Source organism: Chaetomium globosum, genomic scaffold (assembly GCF_000143365.1).
Source record: "Chaetomium globosum CBS 148.51 scaffold_5 genomic scaffold, whole genome shotgun sequence".
In the NCBI taxonomy this organism is placed as follows: Eukaryota; Fungi; Ascomycota; class Sordariomycetes; order Sordariales; family Chaetomiaceae; genus Chaetomium; species Chaetomium globosum.
Window position 1 is genome coordinate 3,739,273 of NT_165980.1, and position 22,179 is coordinate 3,761,451.

Consider the following 22,179-nt stretch of genomic DNA (forward strand, 5'->3'; position numbering starts at 1 on the left):
CTGGCATGTTGCTATTTCGTACCATTCGTTGGTTGATGGCTGGGTTGTGTGATATGCTATTGTGTCTTGAAATATGAAGAGGTCCAAGTCAGCGGGTGTTGGTTTTTTGGGGGTACCTATACTATCAAGTATTCTCTCTTCCCTTCGATCGACTTAACGGGATTGGAAGTGTCCGATGTCGACCGGCCCCTAAAGCTTCCACTGACTGCCCTTCGACGATATTCAACAGTACCTATTAGAGTATACCCGGAATTTCGCAGGTATACTTTTTATCGTCTGTGTACCACGCCAATTCGCGAAACGCATCAGCGCTACACTGAGTTCAAGCAAATCAACGAACTCGATACTAGATAGCCCGTTGCTGCGCTTTTCAACCAGATCGCGGGCACACCGCCTGTTGGGCAAGCGATAAGCCGGATCTACTGAGTGGGCACTTGCGGTTGGGAATGGTAGTTATGTGATACAAGAATCCTGATACAGTAAAATGGAGGGCCCAGGGTTAGGGTTTGGACCCCCTGGGTGGGCACTTGGGTGCCCCGCATTTAGATTAGATAAGGAAGCATCGCGTGCAGCCTGCAGTGGAATTACTTCCACGGCAGCCATCGCGACACTTCCTTTGAATATATCAGCCTTTTTCACCCAATCTCGTTGTTCTCCCCTATTTCAGATACTTACGTATCAAATGGTAGCTTCTGCTGAGTGTTGACGACCTCAGCCATTTTATTTACGAAAGTCGTAAAATCGTGCGACTATTCGGCAATTCGCAATTTGCAGCGGTTCGGCGAACCTGTAACCGATCGTTGCATTTCGAATCGCGGCCATTTCGCACCCCGGTGAACCTGTAGCCGGCGGCGCGTAACCACCACCTACTTCCATCCCGATCGCTAAATTCGAGGCGATCGCGGCTTCCAGCGTTCGGCATACGAACGGGGTGAACCTGTAGCCCCGACTCGGCATACCTAACGCCTCGACGATGTCGCACGGCGGCGGCGGCCCAAGCGGCAATCGCGCCGACGGTGACGACAACTCCGTGCCCGGCAACTACCCGGAGCACCCCTCCTATCCGGACATCGAACAACCGGAAATGGAGGAAGCAACTCGGCATCAATCCGCGTATCGGCGGAGCCAGATCCGGAACCTACATCGTACCGCCGCAGAGGCCCCTCCTGCGACCTCTGCCTTCGGAGATACCCCGGCTCGGTCAAGAGCAAACACGTCAATTCGCGCCGGATCTGACAGTGGCTCCGACTCCATCATCCTTCGAGGAAGCGACGGCAACGATTAAAAGCTCGGCAACAACAAGACCTCTGTCCGATACTTGCATCGCCAGATTTCCGCTCAAGAGGCTCGCACAGATGCCCTCGTGGATCGCATGACGGCAACCGTCGTGGAAGCGATGGACAAAAGCTTCAGGGCGTTTGAGGGCAAATTTGAGAAACGCCTCCAGCGATTGGAGAACGGCCCTCAACAGCGCGACGCCGCTCCACGAGGCGAACAATCCGGCTTCGCCATTCCGCCCGAAGGCGTGCGACTGGGCGCCCACGACAATCTTGATCAGCCCTCGCCTCCGGAAAACTTCTATCGCCAAATGGCTAGCGGATCTCGGCCCCCGATGCCGGCTGCGACGCCGTCTCGGTCGGCCCCACAGGAGCCGTATCGACATAGGGATCGCCATACTGGCGGTCCGCCTCCCGACCGCGAGCACCTCCGTGGCGCACGCGAAGGCACTTGCGATTCAACCCTTTCGCAGCCAAGCCGAAACCCAGACAAGATCAAGCGAGAAGAAATCGGCATTTTTAATCCTGACTATCCGGACCCGGACGACCTTGGTATCGTGCAAGACGGTAAAAACCTTATCTTCACTGATGTCTACAGCTTTGTCGACCGAATCGCAACCTTTACCGAGAGTCTGGGTGAGGAGGCATCCCGTCAGATCCTGGGGCACTTCCAAGCCATTCTTGGCGGCTCAGCCATCCTCTGGTGGACCAACGAGCTGATGGCGGCCCGCCGTATTGAACTGCGGTCGGCAGGCCTACTCGCCATCCTCGACGAACTGATTGTTAGATTTGGCCCAGATGCCGCCAACGCGACCAAGAGTTTCTACGACTGCAAGTTGTACCTTCGCGATGTGGCCGCTGACGAACAGGCATTACAACAATTTGTTCAGAAGAAACTACGCTGGGCACGCTCGATACGCATGCTCGGTCCAGACCATTCTAACTGGAGCAGTGCCATGATGATGATATGGAGTCATATGGAATTTGAAATTCAACAATGCCTCCCTCGACCAGATGAGTTTGCCAGCCTCTCGGACTATATGAAAAAGATCGAGAAGTCTCGGATCATTGTCAATTCCGCCGCGCTCAAATACTATCCACATTTGGTCAAGAAATCCTCGAACAAATCCAGCCTGAAGTCGCTCGACAAGGCCGAAGACCGGCCTCGATCCTCCCGATCTTCTTCTGACCGCCGCGAGCAGTCTCGCAGCAGCCGTCGCGAGGAACGTTACCGGGACGATGAGTATCGCCCTCGTGACCGCTACCGCGATAACCGTCGTCGTGACCGAGATGGTAATCGTGACCAGCGGAAAGACTACGACCGTCGCGACAAGGAAAGGGATGATCGCGGTAAACGGGACGAGAAAGACAGGAAGCATCGAGATGACCGCTACCGCAAGGACCATCGAGATCGTGATCGCAAGCGCGATCATGACCGAGTACATTTCGCAGAAATTGACGACGACTCGGGATCCGATGCTGACCACTCGGATGCCAGTTCAAGCGTTTCCTATCCTTCTGACAGCGAAGTCGACATCGCCTGCCTTGTTTTCGATGCTAACCGAACATGCCGCAAATGCCACAAGGAATTTGACGATAAAACGGAGCTACGCCACCATGTCAAGACATGCGAAGTCAAAGGCCCTTTACGCTCACAACGAAATTGTCAAGCCAATCTGCAAAATCCAGCGCGCCGCACCTGTGGGCACTGCGGGGAGCTGGCCGGCTCCCGCAACGCCCTGTTCAAGCATCTGAAGCATTGTCAGGGGGCGAAGAGCGGCACATTTGACCGCCCGGCCGACCCCGGCATCGACGAAGCCGGCGCGGCTCGGATCGCCAGCGAACCGGCACCTGACGATACCTCGGAAGCTCCTGAGGACCTCGGCGAGATAAACTTCGTCAAGGAAGCTCCCACACTCGGCGACGACAAACCTCTTGAAGGCCCCCTGGGCAACTTCACGTACTTGCGCGTGAATGCCCGCACCTCGCCAAAGAAGGGAGACGTCGAAGTCTGTTTCGACCCCGGTGCCGGCCGTTCGATTGTCGGCCGCAACTTCTTTCGCAACCTCGACCACACTATCGAGAAACGGGAGGGAAAAGTCTCTGGCATTGGAGGAGGCATTTTGAAGCTTAAGGAATGGGCGACCTTCAGCCTCTATCTTCCTGGTGTCGAAAACGGGAAGAAAACATTGTTCAAGTTCACCCGAGGTGCCTGGGTAATTGACAACCTTCTTCCTAACCTCCTCCTCGGAAACGACTTCATGGATCCTTACCGTGCCAACATCGACTACGACACTAAGATCGTACATCTGCGCGCCATCGACTTTGCCGTACCTTTCTCCATTCGAGTGCATTCGGTGCCCTGCGTTCGGCGCGTGAAGACAACGCGTGCCATTACGCTGCTTCCGGACCAGGAGGCGATGATTCCCGTCAACTACAAACCGCTACCCAAGGGGCGTTCGTTTCTTTTTAACGCGGAACACGACGCAGCATTTCACGCAGTCATTACGGCAAAAACCCCCAAGGTGGTAGCCGTCAAGAACACTTCCCGCGGTACAATTACGATCCCGAAGAGATACCCCGTTGGAAAGATTGACGAGAACCACGACAGTGGATTCCTAGCCTGCTCCTGGAATACCGCTTTTAAGACGATGGCAGTGGGCGCGACATTGATGTCGATGGCGAAACCTACCGCAATTGGCGATATCGAACCGATCAACTTCGCCCTGCAGAATACCAACTCCCTGCCAGTCAGCGCCGAATTTGACTTCGACAAACGCACCGCCGCCGTAGCCGAACATGACCTCGGTTTACGCGCGCCTGATGCTCCTATGGTGGTAAACTACAACGGCACTTCGTCAACGCCGGTGAGCGACTATGTCTACCAACTCACCCAGGGTGCGACTGTGGACCCGCCTGCCGGTGACCAGGCCCCTGAAGAGCCTGACCTTCCTGTCGTTCCCGAAAAGCAGTCCACACTCGGCATCCGAATGGTTGACAACCTACCCGAAATCGTTACAAAGGAGGGAGTCCACATCTTTGCGGAAAACTCGCAATTGGCCGCCCGCTTTGCTAAACTGGTGCGACGGCACCCGAGGCTCTGGGAGGACACTGGTCTTATCAAGCTACCGCCCGAACAGCTTATGCGAGTTCCACTTGTGGAAGGATGGCAGAACCAGCGGGTCAGCTCCCGTTCTTATCCTCTCAGCCGCCGCGATCGTCAGCTGTTGGACGAAATCTTCGACGGTCTTCATAAACAGGGAAAGATGATCTGGGCTACGCGTGCAACGCCGTTTGCGCATCCAGTCTTTGTCGTTTGGCGAACGGTTAAGGGGGTAACCAAAGGTCGAGTGGTTATCGATCTACGCGGATTGAACCGTGTGTCGGTTCCTGACAACTACCCTCTCCCTTTGCAAGCAGAGATCATCGGCAGTCTGCGAGGAAAGCGGTACATTACAGCGATCGACGCCACAGCGTTCTTCTATCAATTTGGCCTCCATCCACCGCATCGAGATCGCTTTACGCTGATCAGCCCTCGCGGACTCGAACAGCCAACAGTGTGCCTCATGGGATACCGAAACTCGCCTGCCCACGTTCAACGAATTATGGACCAGCTCCTTAACCCGCATGCGGAGTACGCCCGTGCCTTTATCGACGACATCGTTATTTTTTCGAACGATGCCGAAGACCACCTGAAGCACCTCGAACGCATCTTTCGGTTATTCCACGACAAGAACGTCGCCATCGCACCCACCAAATCCTTCATCGGCTACCCCAGCGTGGAACTGCTCGGCTTTCGCGTGAACAGTCTGGGTCTGACCACCACCGCTCAACGTGTGGAAGCATTTCGCAATTTAGCTTTTCCCAAGACTTTGAAGGCTCTGGAACAGTGGATTGGCGCCACTGGCTTCCTTCGGCACCTGATTCCGTATTACGCCCAACTGTTGGAGCCACTTCAGAAACGCAAGACGGCTTTGCTGGCACAGGGCCGCGAAAACGGTCAACTGGTTTCCGGCAATCAGGGAAAGAGAGCCAACTACTGTGCGAAGACGACATTCGAGCCCTCGGAAGCAGAACGTCTGTCTTTCGACTCAATCCAGAAGGTTATCTGCGCGGAGAACCCATCGATCTTGTACCATTTCGACCCCGACAAGCCGCTCTTCTTGCAAGTCGACGGCTGTTTGGAACGCGGCTGCGGCGTCATGGTCTTCCACGTACAAGATGGCTACGAATGGAAACCGGGATCCGTCATTCCATCCACGCAAGTTCAACCAGTGATGTTTCTTAGCCGATGCCTGACAAAAGCCGAACTGCGATACGGCCCATCCGAACAGGAGGTTGCATGTCTGGTTTGGGCAGTCAAGAAACTTCGAACAATGATCCATTCGTCGCGCCATCCTGTCAATGTCCTGACCGATCATTCTTCGACACGCGGTATCGTGGAACAAACCCGTCTCGACACTTCGTCCACCGACCGCTCGAATCGACGGCTGATTACCGCATCGGTCTATCTCTCGGAATACGATCTCAAGGTCTTCCACTTGCCAGGAAGATTGAACTTCGTTCCCGACGCATTGAGCAGGCTTGCCGCCGTGCAGGATAAACCGGAACGGGAAGAAGGCGAAGTCATTCTCGACAACGTCATGTTCGCCTGGGCAGAGGCGCAAATGGATGATTCCTTGAAAAACGAGTTTATCGCCGCTTATCACGAAGACTCGAAATACAGCGCCATCATCAAGGACTTGATCAACGGCGAACCCGCTGAGGGCAGCGGAGAATTTTTTCGCCCCGGCCTGCCATTCGTGTTGACGGGGGGACTTCTCTACAATATTCGCCCAGACGGCTTGCGATCCATTTGCATTCCGCACAAGATGGTCAAAACAGTGCTGAGCATGGTCCACGACCAGAAGCATCATTTCGGTATTGACCGTATGCTTTACGATCTTCGTGGTGTCTCAATGGTGAACAAGACTCGCCAGGTCAGGAAGTTTGCCCAGCACTGCCCGCAGTGCAACGTTGTAAGCACAGATCGACAGCCTCCCATCGGCACTCTACAGCCAATTCGACCTGCAGACACTCTCCCGATGCGAGTCATCGGCATTGATTTCATTGTCGGCCTCCCAACGGTGCCCTCTGAAGGCTCGCCGTGGCAACTAAAAGGCAAGGTCAGTTTCGATAGCTTACTGACAGTGTCTTGCAAGTCGAGCAAGCGAACACTTCTGATCCCCGGCCACACAACGTACACGGCACAACAATGGGGACAAGTCCTGATGCGACAATTGTTTCTTTCCGACTGGGGAGTTCCATCTGCCATCATTTCTGACCGGGATCGTAAATTTACGTCAGAATTCTGGCAGGGCATGTGGGAGTCGCTGGGAACGAAGCTTCTGATGACGGCGGCGTACCACCCGCAATCCGACGGTCTGGCGGAGCGAAAAAACCAGACAGTCGAAATTGCAATGCGGTTCTTTGTCTTCGAACGACCAGAGGCGAATTGGACCGACCTGATCACGCCACTGCAATGGAATCTCAACAGCAGTTACTCCGCACCAATTCAATCGTCGCCGCACGAGCAGCTCTTCGGATTCAAGTTGCCGGGACCTTTTGAGGCTTTGGCTATACCACCATCGGTGGAAAGCGACATCCCATCTATGCGAGAATCGCTTCGGGAGGATGCCCGTCTAGCGATGGACTTTGCAGCCGCCCGCGCGAAAAGGCGGTACGATGCAAACCGTCGCGACATTGAGTTCAAGGAAGGCGATAAGGTTTATCTGCGCCTGCACAAGGGTTATCACCTACCTGGAAACCCACCTCGGAAACTTTCGCAACAACGCACAGGACCGTTCGAAGTTGTACGCCGTGTCGGCCGATTGGCATACGAATTGAAGTTTCCCGAGAACATGGGCATCCACCCGGTTATCTCCATTGCGCATTTGTCGCCAACGCCACCCGGCAACGATCCGTTTGACCGACACACCGTGCCACCCGGGCCAGTGGAAGACTCGCAAGCTTCCACCGATTCCGCTCCCGGAGAGGATTACGAGGTCGAAGTCATTCTGCGCCATCGCGTGACACGGCGCAAATACGAATATCTCATTAAATGGAAAGGATGGGGACACGAGCACAACGTCTGGAAGACAGAGTACGAATTGCGACACACACCTCGCCTTCTGAAGGAATACTGGCAACGGCAAGAAGGCCAACCGGCACTACCCGGCGACGACGCCACCGAGCCGCGGCGTAAGCGTGGCCGCCCGCGAAAGAACGTCGCTCCAGTGGAAGAAGCTCCCCGCCGCAAACAGGGAGCCCGAGGTGCCTCCGAAAGATGGTGGACGGCGTAGCCGGCGGTTGGCGCCGACCGGACCCGCCTCGGAGGAGGTGGCGCCCGCATCTACAACAGCGGCACCACAATGAGTAAATGAATCGTCAATTGAACGAACGAAGGAATTCCACGGTGGATGTACAGGGCATTGAGGGCAATGCATTTTTTCTCCCGTGGGGGGGATTTGATACAAGAATCCTGATACAGTAAAATGGAGGGCCCAGGGTTAGGGTTTGGACCCCCTGGGTGGGCACTTGGGTGCCCCGCATTTAGATTAGATAAGGAAGCATCGCGTGCAGCCTGCAGTGGAATTACTTCCACGGCAGCCATCGCGACACTTCCTTTGAATATATCAGCCTTTTTCACCCAATCTCGTTGTTCTCCCCTATTTCAGATACTTACGTATCATTATGTATCCAAGTTTGAATTTTAAATTGGGCAGCGTAGCTTCGTTCAAGCTTTACCATAAAGACCACATTTATTTGAAAAATGGATGAGATCAAGGTTCGGGCTAACATAATGTATCAAGGAGGCGCCTACCGAGTATCGAGACCGTATAGCAGAGCATACTCGCTCTACTCTTGCTACCCATACCCGTCCGACGGAGATTCCAGAGGGGACATTTCATGCTAAATACGGCCTAATTTACTTTGAAATGTGAAGTTACTAATTCTTAATTATTATTATTCATACTCCGCTATCCCCTAGGGCGTGCCGGACCCTCTGCTATTTAGTGTACAGGAAAACCGTGCCTTCCCGGGCCGGGTGAAAAACCCATACCAACAATCAAGGAACGATGCGTTCTGGTGAGTCTGCGTATACAAAGAGAGGAGGCCTCCTGGCCTCCGGACGGGGGCGCTTCAGGCCGCCGCTTCCAGCTCGAGCCTCCTGGCTAAGCTGTACATCGGCAGTTTCCCCGAGTCCATCAGCCAGTCGAGAACTCTCCTCGCGAGCCGTGCAGTCGTGGGATTGATGCCATGTAGAACAGAGTAAAAGTCCCGTCGTGTCCGAATTCCAGTTCTCTCCCATCTTCGAGTCAACGGTGGGGCCAAACACCACACTACCAGGTGTTCGGCAGTCTCTCGTCCCTCGCCACACTCGCAGGCAGGAGTCAGAACCTCCGGGACTCCCCGTGCAAACAAGAAGTCCCGTAAGCCTATTGCTCCCGTCCGGATTTGAATCAGCAGTGAGCTCTTCGCCTTGCTAAGACCGTCGTGCCGTCTTAGGGTTTCGTTCCGGAATATCGTCTCCCGCTGATGGTCAAAGTCGTCCGCCGGTCTGGTGATTGCCCTGCCGTCCTGTTCCTTCAGCCACCTCGCTTTCCAGGCGTCTTCTACTACCCTGTCCGTGTCTGCGATCCCCCCCGTCCAGCGCGCGATCGTGCTCGCGGCTTTCTCCACCGCCGTGGGCTCCCGCAGTCCCACAGTTCGCGGTCGACCCCTGTTACCGCTCTTCGAGCGTAGTCTCTGCTGTATCCTTTGACAGGCGGTAAGATTAACGCTCCCTGCGATCTTCTTGCCGCCCTGGCCGTCATCTAGGTCGGTTCGCTGGAGTCTGGTCTCAAAGTCCGCAAGCGGTTTGTTGAGATATAGGTCCAACGGCGGCACCCATGTCTCCGTCTCGAGGTTGCGGATGGGAGTGTGCTTGAAGGCTCCCGCTACAATCCGCAAGCTTTTGCTCTGGGCCTTTCCGAGGGCCTTGGTGATGCCTTTCTTCACCGGCTCGCCTCCCACATCCGTGGGGATGTGAAACGACGATGCGCCATAGGCCAGCGCTGACCGGATGCACTTTGTGTACACTTCTCGCGCTTTAGCTAGCCCCAGTCCCCACGTCGACGCCGTTAGCCTCGACAGGGCATAGCTCTGGGTCCTCAGCTTCCTCTCCACCGCTGCAAGGTGGGCTTTCCAGTTGAGCTTCCGGTCCAGCCAGACTCCCAGGAACCTGGCAGACTCCTTCGGTCTGACGGGGCTGGTGCCTCTCCCTGGGCTGGTGAGTTCCAGCTGGCTTGACCACTGCTAAAGTCGGATATTAGCGGCAGGGGCACAATCTAAATAATAAACATATGGATCACCACCGACCTCGCATCCAAAACATTTTCTGGTGGTACTCCAAGTCATGGCCAGCCCTAAACTGACTCTCAATATAGAGCCCCTGAGCTTGGCTTAGCTCCCCCCAGGTCATGGGGCATATAACCTTCAACACATCGCCCCAATACTCCTTCATAATGTCTCTAGCCCCTTCTTCACTCTCCACTTCGATAAGAGCCCGATAGACCTTTCTGAGACAGGTTTTCTCGCAGCATCCCAAATAACAAACCCATTATCTCCATCGCGAAAATGCCAACTCACCTTGAACCTCCATTCTTTTCAGGGCGCGCTCATAAGCCTATTAAGATAATATCCAACTTTAAAGTCGCCGCTACCGCCAGTGGCTCAACATCATCGCCAGGGGTCCTATGTCTCAACAAGGATGTGACGAACCTACTTCTGGATCCGGTCCTGTTAGGGTTCGGCTTCGGTCGAAGGCAATCTCTCAAGGGTGCTTAGGTTCGGTGCAGCCAAAGGGTGCACAACAAAGCCTTGTCTCAACAGTGGGCTCTCGAGCTTGTAGCGAACTGTAGTTGTGATTGCTAACTGGAGAACTCCCAGAGCTCTCCAGAACGAATGACTATATACCTGTCTAATTCCGGGGTGATCAGTGTGCTCAGTTCTCCAGGACACTGGTCTCACTGATCACCTCGGCCAGCCGTGACTTCTGATTGGTGGCCCTTCCTTGTGTGCTCAGCGTGCTCAGCTTGCTTGGCAACTGAGCTCACTGATCACCTTTTATGCTCCCGATTGGTCCGACCTAGACGACTGGCTTGGGGCGTCCCGTGCCCCGAGTCTTGACAAAGGAGTGCCGTAGGATATCAACGGAATCACACACCGAGATCAGCTTCAGATATAGCACTCGGGGGTTTGGTGACGGCACTTGATGTAATCCAACATTCGAATCAGCAGGTGCAATGAATACAGCAGACAGAGATGTGAGGGCCCTGCTGCAGGGGAGTTCAACCTACGGTCCATATGAGAACTGCGTGCCAGTCCCATACACGTCGTTTGTTCTGGCCTTGTTCTTATGCTCGGTATTGTGTGACCCATTCAATCCGCCGACAGGAACATTAAGAGAGGATCCAATGCGAGGCGTAGCGGGAATAGGGGAGCCATTTCTGGCGGTGGTACTCCAATTGTCGGGGTTGTTTCTACCGGAGGTTTAGCTAAGGTGGTCGTGTGGATGACTTCGATCAGGTGATTTGCCACGTCCTCACTGCGACTGTCTGGAGACCCGGGCCGCTTCCCCCAGGCCGTGAAGAGCAAAGCATGGAAAAGGCCAGAAGACGACATGGGAATCTTTGAAGAGTACAAAAGTGAAGAAAAAAGGGGTAGGGGTAGAAATGAGGGTACGGGATACAAAGAGAAATGGAAGGAAGGGACGGGAGGGAAGAGACATAGGCGGTAAGAGAGGACGAGGGCTGGTAATTGACGAGATCATGCGACTTTTGAAGGAAAAGAAACAACGTCACTTACTCTGAGGGCATGATTGAGGTAGGGGTTCAGAGATACCGTATGTGGTTGAAACACGAGAGGGCCTGGACCTTGCGGAAGACGTGAACGGTGAAGTCTGATATCCAAATCGAGAGGCAGGAAGCGTGCGACATCTGTTGGCTTTATAAAAGGGGACGACGGGTTACTGGAGCAAAGCTGCCACATTCGGAGGGTGGGGAACTAGCAAGGAGCCTGACGTGACGAGTTGACCGATATGACTGCCATTCGCCTCCTCCGCTCTGCTCCCATGTTGTGCTTGGGCGGGCTGGACTGCCTGGACACATGACATGGCGTAGACGGTGCTGAAGTCGACTATCGCGGCCCCAGACGTGGCTCTCGCTGTGCGCCAGCCGGTCGCTCGAGGCTGCACGACATCTGTGCCGCGCTCGGTCGGAAAGACAGTTGGATGGACGTGAGAGCGATGCTGGCTTTCCTTGACCTTACGCAATCTCCTAGGGTATGTAAGTTACCTTCCCGTCTTCCAGAAGTGCTGACCCTTCATCAGGCGGTGACTTGGTCTGCGCATGAGCCCCCGGGTTGGTTGCTCTCAGTGTGATCCATTGGCTTGCCAGTTTTGTCAACAGGGGACGCCGAGAACGCCTGTCGGCCATTGGTGGATGACAACACGCCCGCATTGCAGCAGCCATAAAATTGGGTCTCGTTAATTACCAAGTGGTGTGGGAGGGCATGCCAAGACTGGGTGAGCCGCACTGCCACAGTCGAAGCTTCCACGACGTTTTGATTCGTCGTGTCTCTGGAAGTTGCTCTTTTTGTTGCCTCATTCTTGCTTTTCCACCGAGCACCGTCACACAGATATGGTGCGCGCCGGGCGCTCGCCTGCGTTTGCTGTCGCGCATAAAATGTACTTAACCTGTGAGCGTCTAGCCCATTGCGCAGGGCCCAGGGCAGCTTTCCATTCATTCTCTCCTCTGCCCATTTGCCTCCGGCCATTAGTCCCAAACCAAAGTTTCCGACATGGACATCAACGATTTGCTTCCTCATTCTCGGGGCGCGAAATTCCTGGACGTTCCGTACGAGGAACGGTGGGAATGCCTAAGGCCTATCATCGTTCGACTGTACATGGGCAAGTACGGACCCAATGGGAAGTCGACGACCATGGCTCAGGTGGTTGTGTTCATGAGAGACAACTATTTATTCCATGCCTCCCCCTATTGCGAGTGCGGGAGAGGCAGGGAGACAGTGGAGCACTTGGTGGTTTGGTGCCCCGACCCGCCGTTACAAAGGCCGTGGGACGGCAGAGAGATTCGGTCACATCGGGACCTACAAGCCGTATTACGGGGAGTAGGTGCCCGGAGCAGAAGATTTGTTAGGAAGGTCCTTGGCTGGCTGATGGACTCTGGCCGGCTACTAGAGTATAGCCTGGCCAGAAGGCTGGAGCTAGAAACAGTGGACGGGGAGGGCTAGAGGGCCCGGAGGCCGGCAAAGGGCCTCCTTTCTTTTGCAATATGACGGATTCATAGATTGTTGTCTCAAAGTGGTAGACGGAGGTTTTTATCCGGCCTATACGGTACGGTTTCCTTTGTAAATAGCAGTAGAAGGACCGGCGCGCCCCAGGGCATATCGGTGTAGGAAATAATAATAATAATATTTATTTTATGCCGTGTAAGTGCCAATCCCCCCCCCCAATACTGCGGGCATCTTGCCCAGGCTTATCGTATTTTGCTGCGTAGTGAGAACCAGTATCGACATCGGTTCAGTAAATGTCACGGTTATTATGGTCGCGTACCACGCCCCGATGAGGGCACGCGCGGGAAGCGTTCCCAGCCAATCATTAAGAATGGGTCTCAGACCAATCAGCAGAGGAACGAAGGGAACGGCTACCGTTCCCAGGATCCAGTCTGGAACGAGAGGAACGATCACCGTTCCTCACGTTCCCAGCAAAAGGTACGCCGGTACCTAGGAAGCCTAGATAGTATATAGTCACCCGTTCTGGAGAGCTCTGGGAGTTCTCCAGTTAGCAATCACAACTACAGTTCGCTACAAGCTCGAAAGCCTACTGTTGAGACAAGTCTTTGTTGTGCACCCTTTGGCTGCACCGAACCTAAGCACCCTTGAGAGATTACCTTCAACCGAAGCTGAACCCTAACAGGACAGGGTCCTGAAGTAGGTTCGTCACAGTAAATGGGGCGTCCGCCGACGTACAGTCGTTGATGAGAAGGAGCAAATCACGGCTGCACTCGGCAGGAGAACTCACGCAGAGATGAGCACGTCCCATGTCACCCTCGAACACGACAAGGCAGTAGACAAGAAGCAAATGAAGAGGTACCTGAACGATCAAATTCGCCACCACAAAGCAGAGCCTATGTCACCCGGCGTGTAAGTCTTCTATTCTGGACAAACGAGGCACGGGCCCCACTGAGGCTCACACTTTAACGCCTACTCGGTTCTCGTCGTGGAACCTTCCCTATGCGGCATATTCTAAGGCCCTGGGCAAGAAAAATGACCAACCTTCTCCATTCGGAGAGACAGGTTCCACCCCAAGCTACCTAAACATTGAGAGCCTAGAGGCCGCCACCCCAGGACGCGAAGCAGCTGGCCCGTCGCCGACTATGCAGCTCGTCCGCCAGAAGGTCGCCCTGGACCGGTCAAGTCTCTTCTTGCAGGGACGCCACTTGGAGCTTCTTGCGAGCTGCGGAAAAGAGGACCGCACGTAAGGGAATGCACATGTCGTTTCTCGCTCTGTGCTGCCAGCTAATTTGCTCCTAGCACGCTGGCCAATTATCTTCACGACTTCTACATTCATTCCTTTGTTGTCGCAAAGTACTGGGGCCGAGGTCCTCGGATGGGAGATTGGACTGCAGGCTTGGTATCCGTCTTCACTCTTGGCTCTGTTGATATTTCCAGTTCAGCGAGCTTCGCATCTGCTATATCGCCAGCTGCGGCCCCGGACAAGCTGGACAGGCTCGACGACCCCACACAACTCTGCCGGTGGTCCATTCACGTCCGTTCCATGCGCTACAACGCGATTCCAGAAGAACCCGTGAGTGCGCAGGATGGGTTCGACATACAGGACCCTCGCTCATGGGTAGAGTGGCCACTTGACGAGGAAGCACGCTCCGTCTCGTTCGTAGAGTCGATGGGCCAGTCCATCACCAACAGCACGTTTTCCCTTATGGCACCCAACAATTTGCCAATTTCAACCGAGTCGTTATCACAGTCCGTGCAACAGAATCCGGAGCTACTACGGGTGGATGCTTGGAAGGTTGCGATAATGGCTGGTAACGTCGATTTGCTGTGGCGTTTGTACAACAAAACAGAGGGACCCCCGGGTGGAATCAATGAGATCTATCCCTTCCACCTGGCAGCCTCCTTTCTGGACGGTGGAAACAAGTGCTGCGGCATGATTAGTTCGCTTTCTTCTCTCCTCGGTTCTGATTACCTCTTTTTCAACGATCGCGACGACTTAGACCACACGGTGCTGGACAGTTTCATGATCACCATCCTCCGTTCGCACACGAGTGTCGGCCCCGAGCATGTCAGTGCGCGATTCAACCCACCCCACCGCTTTCCGGGAGAAGAAAAGGACATTTGTGGCAGATGGGATGCCGACTCTCCGGCTGTCCGCGCTCTTTTCAGGCACGGATATGCACGCGTTCCAACCAAGTGGAAGCATGCGTTCTGCCACACTGCTGCGCAGGCCATCTGCCACAGCGTAATCGCCATCTGGGGCTCACCCGCCTCCCCACCCATCGACGCGCTGAGCGGACTGTTCGTTCGACGTTGTAACAACTGCGGGTTAGAGCTCAAGCTCGGGCCCCTTCACACACTCGTTGTCGTGACGTTTTATCTTGCGCATCTGGGAATGCCTGGGGAGACAATGTTTGGTGCGCTGACAGCCATGGTCTGTCTGTTGAGCCTCGGCGCCCACGCTTCGTTAGAAACAGTCATATCGGTCGAGGACATTCTCGGGCGGGCGGAGCCAGGGAGATGCTGCCACAAACTCATGGATGCTTACGATCTCATGTGCGCGGTGCCGCATGACCTCGTAGCCCACTGGAGTACGGACTGCCAGACAGGATGGATGTGCATCTTGCAAGTCCTCCTCCTGGCTAGACAGGACGGAGATGGTGACTTGCAACAGGATGCTGACTCGGGCCAGGAGTCTGATGGTGACGAATTCGAGAGAAGTTCAAACGCTGATTTAGAGGACAACTTTCACGGCGCTCCACAAACTCGTCGCTGTTGGCTTGGGTCGGAAGGCTTATCGGCGCATGCCGAATGGCTTAAACTGCCCTGCGGAAATCCGAAACTCGGCCTCCTTTGGGCAACTATCCAGGTGGAACTTCTCACCTACCGCAGAATCGATACTGCAGACTCTTGGCTCTCTACCAGGTTTTCAATGAGCGCCCTCAAGACCTGGTTGGAAGGGGCGTCTTTTGGATTCCACATTCCCTTGGTGGAAGGGCGGATGGTGCGAAAACACTCGCCTTGCGGATGGTTTCACTGCCATGATTTCGTCTGCCCCGTTGCCGAGGAGGTGTGCAAAGAACACTTCATGAACATGGACGTTTACGACAGGGCTCCCTTTCTCGAACGACCGAATTTGATCGAGAGGTGGATAAATTGATCGAGACAAGGAATACTAAAATTCCCCACCGGTTTTACCGCGCCGCCGCCAGAAGCGGCCCGCAGCAGGAACCTGTACGACCGACATCCAAGAGGATTGACCCTACACTCTACCACGCTTCTCTTCACCGCAATTCCCGTTAAGAGGTTGGACCTTTCCATTCCCAATGACGACGGAGAAAGTCCTTTGATAGGTTGCAAGTCCCAATCTGCTCGATGCTACCGCTGCTTTCTGGTTGCTCGAGACGGCCGCTCCTTGGATTCAGTTGGGCCAGTAGAAAGGTATCTGTCTTGAGGTGACAAATCGTTTTGGGTTGTTTGAATTCGAGCGGAAACGGATGGGAAGCTTCGACACCAAGGCGCCAAAGAGCTGATAAGCCTCCCTTTGTGTAGGGATTGAGACTATCGGTGCTGTTGCATTCTTCTATGGGCCGGCGTCGACGTACACTGTTGAGCCCGAGATGGGCCTGAGCGACCATCGACAGAGCCCCTGGTCCCCGATGAGGCTATTTCCATATCGCGCTTCATGGTCTGCCCTGGATCGCCGTGTCTGTCGGCCCTGGCCTGGAGGCACATAGGGCCCCCAGATCATCTCTTCTTACATTTATTCCCTTTCTCTTCTTCAGGATTGATATCCTCGTAAACTCGCCCTCACCTAGTTGCAATACACTCCTGGCACCGTTTCACCGATGACACCGCAGCTTGACCCATTCGTATTTAGGCTTAACCTGGGTACCAAATCCCACTTCCGTCTGATCTCAGCGGGTATTCTGCCGTCGATATGGGTTTGAGGCAAAGGCTCTCGAAAACGGGCGAGGTAGTGCACTGGATTGGGTTTCAAAGATCAAGGATAAGGCAGCCGCGGAAGGTTAATAAACCCAAGGGTAGTTCATCGAAGACATTCCCACGTGTATGCATGCAGAAACAGAGTTCTCAAGTTCAATTTGGGCCAAATTTCCAAGCTAAGTCTTTCAGGTGTTGGCTCATAGCTGAGGGTAGGCATGAGCTAGCGCCTGATCAGGGTCCCTCCCCTCGGTAACAAACGGATTCGGGATACCTTTCGGCCATGGTTTTCTTCACAGCCTTGAGGCAGTCCGACTTGCGGTAAACGGCCAAGTCGGGCCAACCATGTTGCTGATAGGTCTCTCGAAGCATGGCCATCATGCCTTCTTCGCCGGGGTAATCACCATCCGCAAACGCCCGTAAGGCGAAGAAACTGATGGGAAGCCAGTGCAGGTTTATGAATTGCTCCTTGAGGACCTCAAAAAAGTCGGGGATGGTCCAGGCGCTTGCGCCGTATCGCCACTCTGCCTCTTCTTCGGGCACCCCGTCGTCGAAGTCGGACCAATCAACATTGGGCTGGGAATGCCTTCCGGAGTCAATCAGGCCGGGACAGTCTTCCCAATGGATGATACCGTGCTTCGTATCCAGCACCATCGCTTCGTCGCGGCTAGTGATTAGGCCAACAACATGGGGGGGCGATATACGGTAGAATGTACCCTCAGTGGCGAGGCGAATTGATCTGGCTTGCTCGAAGGAGGCGTCAGGGCCCTGGCCCAGGGACTGGGAGAGACGTGTGATGAGCACTGGCCAGTCGGCGACGTTGCTGCCGGGGGCAATCTCGGCGGGGTTTTCCCAGGAGCATCGGACATATGGCAAGTGGGCCAACAATGCCAGAACCTCGTCCGACTTACCGAGTAACTGTAGCGCGGCGGGGTCGGCGTTGGCGATTTCGGGCCAGCCACCCAGCGGTGGGTAGACGACGTGGGACTCCTCCATATACATCTGGGTGAGGAAGGTGTAGTAGTTTGACACGGCCGCAATCGTCTCCACGCGAGTATTTGTAATTGGTGTCCTCTTCTTCGTCCGTCGAGTATGACTCCAAGTCTTCAATCTCAAGCGTCGGATGGATGTGGGGTGGGAATTCAACTGGTGCCATGGTGGCGTTGTTGCTGCTGCTGTTGCTGCTGTTGCTGCTGTTGCTGCTCTTGTTGTTGTTTGTCGGGGGCAACGCGTAGTGGGAGTATGGGAGTTGAGGCTTAAAAGTCAGGGGGGACGCAGGTCGTGCTTTTTAAGCTTTAACCACCGTCTGGACTGCAACTAGTGGCCCCACGTGCCAAAAAGAAGTCTCAGTGATGTTGGGTCACTTCGCTTACATTTCCTGCGGGATGTGGCATGTTGGTTGTCGAGTCTAAGTGCATAAGTCGCCCGCATGCCAAGGAGCCGAGAGCGGATATGCCGTAAATAGAGCCGGCGAGTAGGAAAGGGACCCGAGCGGAAATGGTTTTCTGCAATCAAACGTCAAGATGGTTGCCCCATTTTTGTGTTGGTTGCCTCCCAAGTTGAAACTTCAGCAGCCCAAGGGAGGGACTCTTCGAGATATAATGACTCGTGTCAAATTTCTCTCCCCTTTTCATTCTTCCACAACGTCTTGATTTCTCCCTCTTCTCATCCATCGCCAATCAACCTGAATATGCGCATCAACATCGTCCTTGGGGGGCTTGCTGCCCTTGTCACTGCAACCGGTGTATCTGCTGAATTCTTGCACGATTCGCCGCCAGCGACCAAGGTGGACCACCTCCTTGTCGAGAGACAGGAAGCCACAACCACGGCACGGCGGCCGTCGTACACACCGGACCCTTGGCAGTGCATCGCGGAGAGCATCACGTAGTATTTCGACGTCCCTATGCCTACCGGAGTGCTTTCCAAGGCTCACGACTCATACGCTTACGACCTCGCCGCACCGTGCTTTGCCACAGCAAGCTCGGGCCCTGAGAGTGTGAGTTGCCTGGATTCCAACCCGGAATCGTGGTGCGGCTTCACCACCGCCGCGCCCGCCTCCATCCTCTCCGACTTCTCCACCTACCTCTCCTCGGTCGTGTCATTCTGGACGGCCAACAGCGAGACCGTCGCCATCTTGTCTACCAGCTGCCCCGTTGCTTGGAGCAGCAGGATTCCCATGATCGAGCATGAGTGGTTCAAGAGGGTCTCGGCCCATGCCAGCTGCTATCTCGAGGTGCAGGGCGCACATGCACAAACCCAGGTCGACGCCACGGCGCCCACCCCGACGGCGAGCGGCGCGACGACGGCGATAACGACAACTGAAACGACGGCGACGACCAGCGAGGCCGGTGTTTCTCGTCGAGGCCAGGCCCTGGAAGCTTTTGCATTGGTGAACATCGGACTTGCCGTGCTTGTGAATGCAGCATAAACGGGGGAAATCGTTGGCTCGGTGGTACGGCTGGCAAGTGTCCTGAGGTATAAAGCACATAGATAGATGTGGATTAGCATAAAAAACTTACAGATTCCTGGTCACCCACCAGTAGAATCTCTGGAATGATCATCAAATTCTGTTGACGGCCACTGGCCAATCTGAATACCCGACGACCTTGCTGTTTCGGCGTTCACACCGGCTCCTCGAGACGGGAAGGGAATCCAGCAATGCCGTTCTGGCCGGCGATGCCGCCGTTGCTCGGTTCCAGGCACATGTTCTCCGCATAATATTGCACTCCAGGACAGTCTGGACCGTGAAGATGCTGGGAATGCGGGGTTTGGAAACGCGCTTCTGCCACGGTTTCTTCGTGTCCAAGAGTGTTCAGGCAGGGTCTTTTATGCAGTTGGTTCCTCACCGGCGTTGTCGAGGTTACAACGCCCCCTGCCAAGGAAAACCCCTGGTTCCCCTGCAATTCGACGGCCCGAGCTCGCATTGCACGAGCTTTCTGTCTGATGACTTGGGTCATGAAGGTGAGGCGACTCAGCCAATAACCAGTAATAAAGAAGAGTTCTCCTCCTTGAACTGTAGCGTTTTCCTATTTGAACTGTAGTGGTCCGTGCGTCAGCCAAAACGGGAAGGCGGTGAGCTGCATGATTCGGAGCCCTACTTTGGAGACAAATCATGGAACTTCGCTCCAATAGTCACCATTTTCATCCAGCAGAACGCACGAATACCAAGAAGTTCTTCAAGCCCTGATTCAGGAAAATACGCAAAACTCTCAATTCGAAGCTCGCCTCTTCACAAATCCCAGACCATAGGACTTCCCCTAAAAGTTCAGATCAAGCAAGAGCTCGTTGCAGGAGGCGTAAGCCGGGCCAGTGAGGAGACGGTGGCCTGGCGGGATGCTTGGTGGTGCAGGTGCACCATAAGGAGACCCTGTCAAGACAGCCTCTGGTTGGAGTGAAGCCGGTAACTCCTCCATGTCCTGCAGACTGCGCAATGACATATATTTAATAAGAAAACCTGAAATCAAAAAATTAGCACTTAAATAATCCATTCTCGATGCCCAAATGAGGGTATTCTCACTGCGCCGTTGTGGAATCGTAACGTTGCTTCGGGTGTTATGCTGTGATGCTGTGTGGCAGGCATCAAGCGGCAGAATTAATTAGCCGACGTTTTGCAGTGTTGCGCACGGACCACTACAGTTCAAATAGGAAAACGCTACAGTTCAAGGAGGAGAACTCATAAAGAAAAGCCTTGGCCGTTTTCGTCATGATTATCTCCCACGCCCGCTTGAAGTTGTTACAGAACCTATGAGTTTTGAATGAACACGATATTCACCGGGAGTTGGGGGGGGATTGTGTGACGAACCTACTTCAGGACCCTGTCCTGTTAGGGTTCAGCTTTCGGTCGAAGGTAATCTTTCAAGGGTGCTTAGGTTCGGTGCAGCCAAAGGGTGCACAACAAAGACTTGTCTCAACAGTAGGCTCTCGAGCTTGTAGCGAACTGTAGTTGTGATTGCTAACTGGAGAACTCCCAGAGCTCTCCAGAACGAGTGACTATATACTGCTATTTGAGTTGTTGATCCCAGTGCTCCCTGTGCTCCCGGGGAGCATTGGGAGCGTTGGGAGTGTAGATGCTCCCCGTGCTCCCGGGCCCTGAAGGGAGCGCCGGGAGCACTCCCTTCTGGCGTTATGATTGGTCCTATGTTTCCGTGAATGATTGGACGGGACGTCCCACGTCCTGCAAGCCAACACCGTACGGGTCCTAATCCGTGACAGATTGAATGAGCTCCACGGAAATCGCAAAATAGGTAATTCAAACAAGTTAGGACTTAGAAAAATAAACATTAGGCGAGAGTGAGCAAGAAGATGCGAAAAAGAGTCAATGGGCTTGGCAACACCACTGACTGTCAACTTGGAAAGTTGAATCAGAAAAAATGGCAATGGCAGTTTTTTGTTCTGGTCTTGTTCTCAACCCGACGCTGGCGAGAGGTAAAAATGAGTGTCAATGACCAAAGCTCACCGGCCAGCCCCCCATCCGGGGAGGTGGCCGGCTACGAAACCCCGTTGGGGATTTCTCCGAGACAGATCTAAGAGCGCAATGCCCTCTTAAATCTCTTTGTTTCACCCCGGCTCGAACCTGCAACCTCCAGGGAATTATTACACAGGTTCGAAACCGAGGTGGCAAGACCACCACCAGTGCCAATTAAGCCACCGTCGCTAGGGCCACTTCCCATCGGGCGGTGATCCCCGTTGGAGCCTGGAGGAAATACTGGTATATACAGGATACACTTGTGATTTCCAGTTCGGTATGCAGCACATCCTCTCCCACAACTGATTCTCGGGCTTGTTAACTATGCTTGGGGCCCACCTGAAAGGGAACACCCAGGTCCTCCGTACACCTTACCCACGTACCCACCCAGGCAATGCAAGTGTGGCTTGGCGGTTGACGGCCACCACTCTTTTATCCAAGTCACATGACCTGGCGCCGGAGCCATTCACGTCGCGTCTCCCGCTCACCTCGCTCATTTCATGCATTTCATGCACAAGCGAATGAGTTGAAGGCAAGCAATAAACCCGAGAGTCATCACGGACAAGGACACCTAAGATCCTTCCATTAATGATTTGACTTTTCTCTACTCTCCCAATCCAAATTAGGGATATTCCTAAACCATGAACCGCTCAATCGAGCAGACGCTGCTCTCCCTACTACCAACTCACAACTCGGACCTCCCCGAGCCTCTCACCCAACTGGCCAGCTCACTGCTCGCCCAGTCCAGAAACCGCGCCAGCATTCTCAAGGCCGAAGAGGAAGTCGCCCGACTCTATGCCTGCGCCAACCTAGCCTGCGACCGGCTCAAGATCAGCCTCAACCTGCCCCCCATCGACCCGCGCCCGCCCATCCCCCCGCGCATCTACAAGCGTCTCTACAACCATCTCGACAAGATCCTTCCGCTCACCGCCTCCACACCCAGCCGCCGCACCCCAGGCGAGACCCCCCTCGGCAGCGGCCGCACCCGAACCCCGACCTCCAAGCTCCGCGCCCAGCAGCAGCAACACGACCACAACACCTCCCCCCTCGCCAACAAATCCCGAACGCCCACCTCTACAACAGCCACCACCCCAACCCCCCGCAAAAAAAAACACCCCCCCCAAAAGGAAAAATCCCTCGTGCGATCTCCGCAGCGAACAC

General features: G+C 54.6%; 6 protein-coding genes across 6 annotated transcripts; 3 read left to right on the top strand and 3 right to left on the bottom strand.

Annotated features, from left to right (window-relative positions):
• Positions 1-1,372: 1,372 nt before the first annotated feature.
• CHGG_08065 (uncharacterized protein) lies at positions 1,373-7,691 on the top strand (the record flags this gene model as incomplete). The annotated part of the gene is made up of 2 exons (XM_001225720.1): positions 1,373-7,239; positions 7,454-7,691. 2 exons carry the CDS (start codon positions 1,373-1,375, stop codon positions 7,689-7,691), a joined length of 6,105 nt encoding a protein of 2,034 aa, XP_001225721.1.
• Positions 7,692-8,459: 768 nt separating this feature from the next.
• CHGG_08066 (uncharacterized protein) lies at positions 8,460-9,960 on the bottom strand (the record flags this gene model as incomplete). Its single annotated transcript, XM_001225721.1, has 2 exons — positions 8,460-9,580; positions 9,948-9,960. 2 exons carry the CDS (start codon positions 9,958-9,960, stop codon positions 8,460-8,462), a joined length of 1,134 nt encoding a protein of 377 aa, XP_001225722.1.
• A 1,214-nt stretch (positions 9,961-11,174) lies between these two features.
• Positions 11,175-11,832, top strand: CHGG_08067 (uncharacterized protein; the record flags this gene model as incomplete). Its single annotated transcript, XM_001225722.1, has 3 exons — positions 11,175-11,202; positions 11,480-11,644; positions 11,768-11,832. 3 exons carry the CDS (start codon positions 11,175-11,177, stop codon positions 11,830-11,832), a joined length of 258 nt encoding a protein of 85 aa, XP_001225723.1.
• A 326-nt stretch (positions 11,833-12,158) lies between these two features.
• On the top strand, positions 12,159-15,771 carry CHGG_08068 (uncharacterized protein; the record flags this gene model as incomplete). The annotated part of the gene is made up of 5 exons (XM_001225723.1): positions 12,159-12,485; positions 12,852-13,088; positions 13,299-13,311; positions 13,548-13,854; positions 13,911-15,771. 5 exons carry the CDS (start codon positions 12,159-12,161, stop codon positions 15,769-15,771), a joined length of 2,745 nt encoding a protein of 914 aa, XP_001225724.1.
• Positions 15,772-16,787: 1,016 nt separating this feature from the next.
• On the bottom strand, positions 16,788-17,709 carry CHGG_08069 (uncharacterized protein; the record flags this gene model as incomplete). The annotated part of the gene is made up of 2 exons (XM_001225724.1): positions 16,788-17,471; positions 17,584-17,709. 2 exons carry the CDS (start codon positions 17,707-17,709, stop codon positions 16,788-16,790), a joined length of 810 nt encoding a protein of 269 aa, XP_001225725.1.
• A 942-nt stretch (positions 17,710-18,651) lies between these two features.
• CHGG_08070 (uncharacterized protein) lies at positions 18,652-19,258 on the bottom strand (the record flags this gene model as incomplete). Its single annotated transcript, XM_001225725.1, has 3 exons — positions 18,652-19,023; positions 19,073-19,120; positions 19,181-19,258. 3 exons carry the CDS (start codon positions 19,256-19,258, stop codon positions 18,652-18,654), a joined length of 498 nt encoding a protein of 165 aa, XP_001225726.1.
• Positions 19,259-22,179: the final 2,921 nt, after the last annotated feature.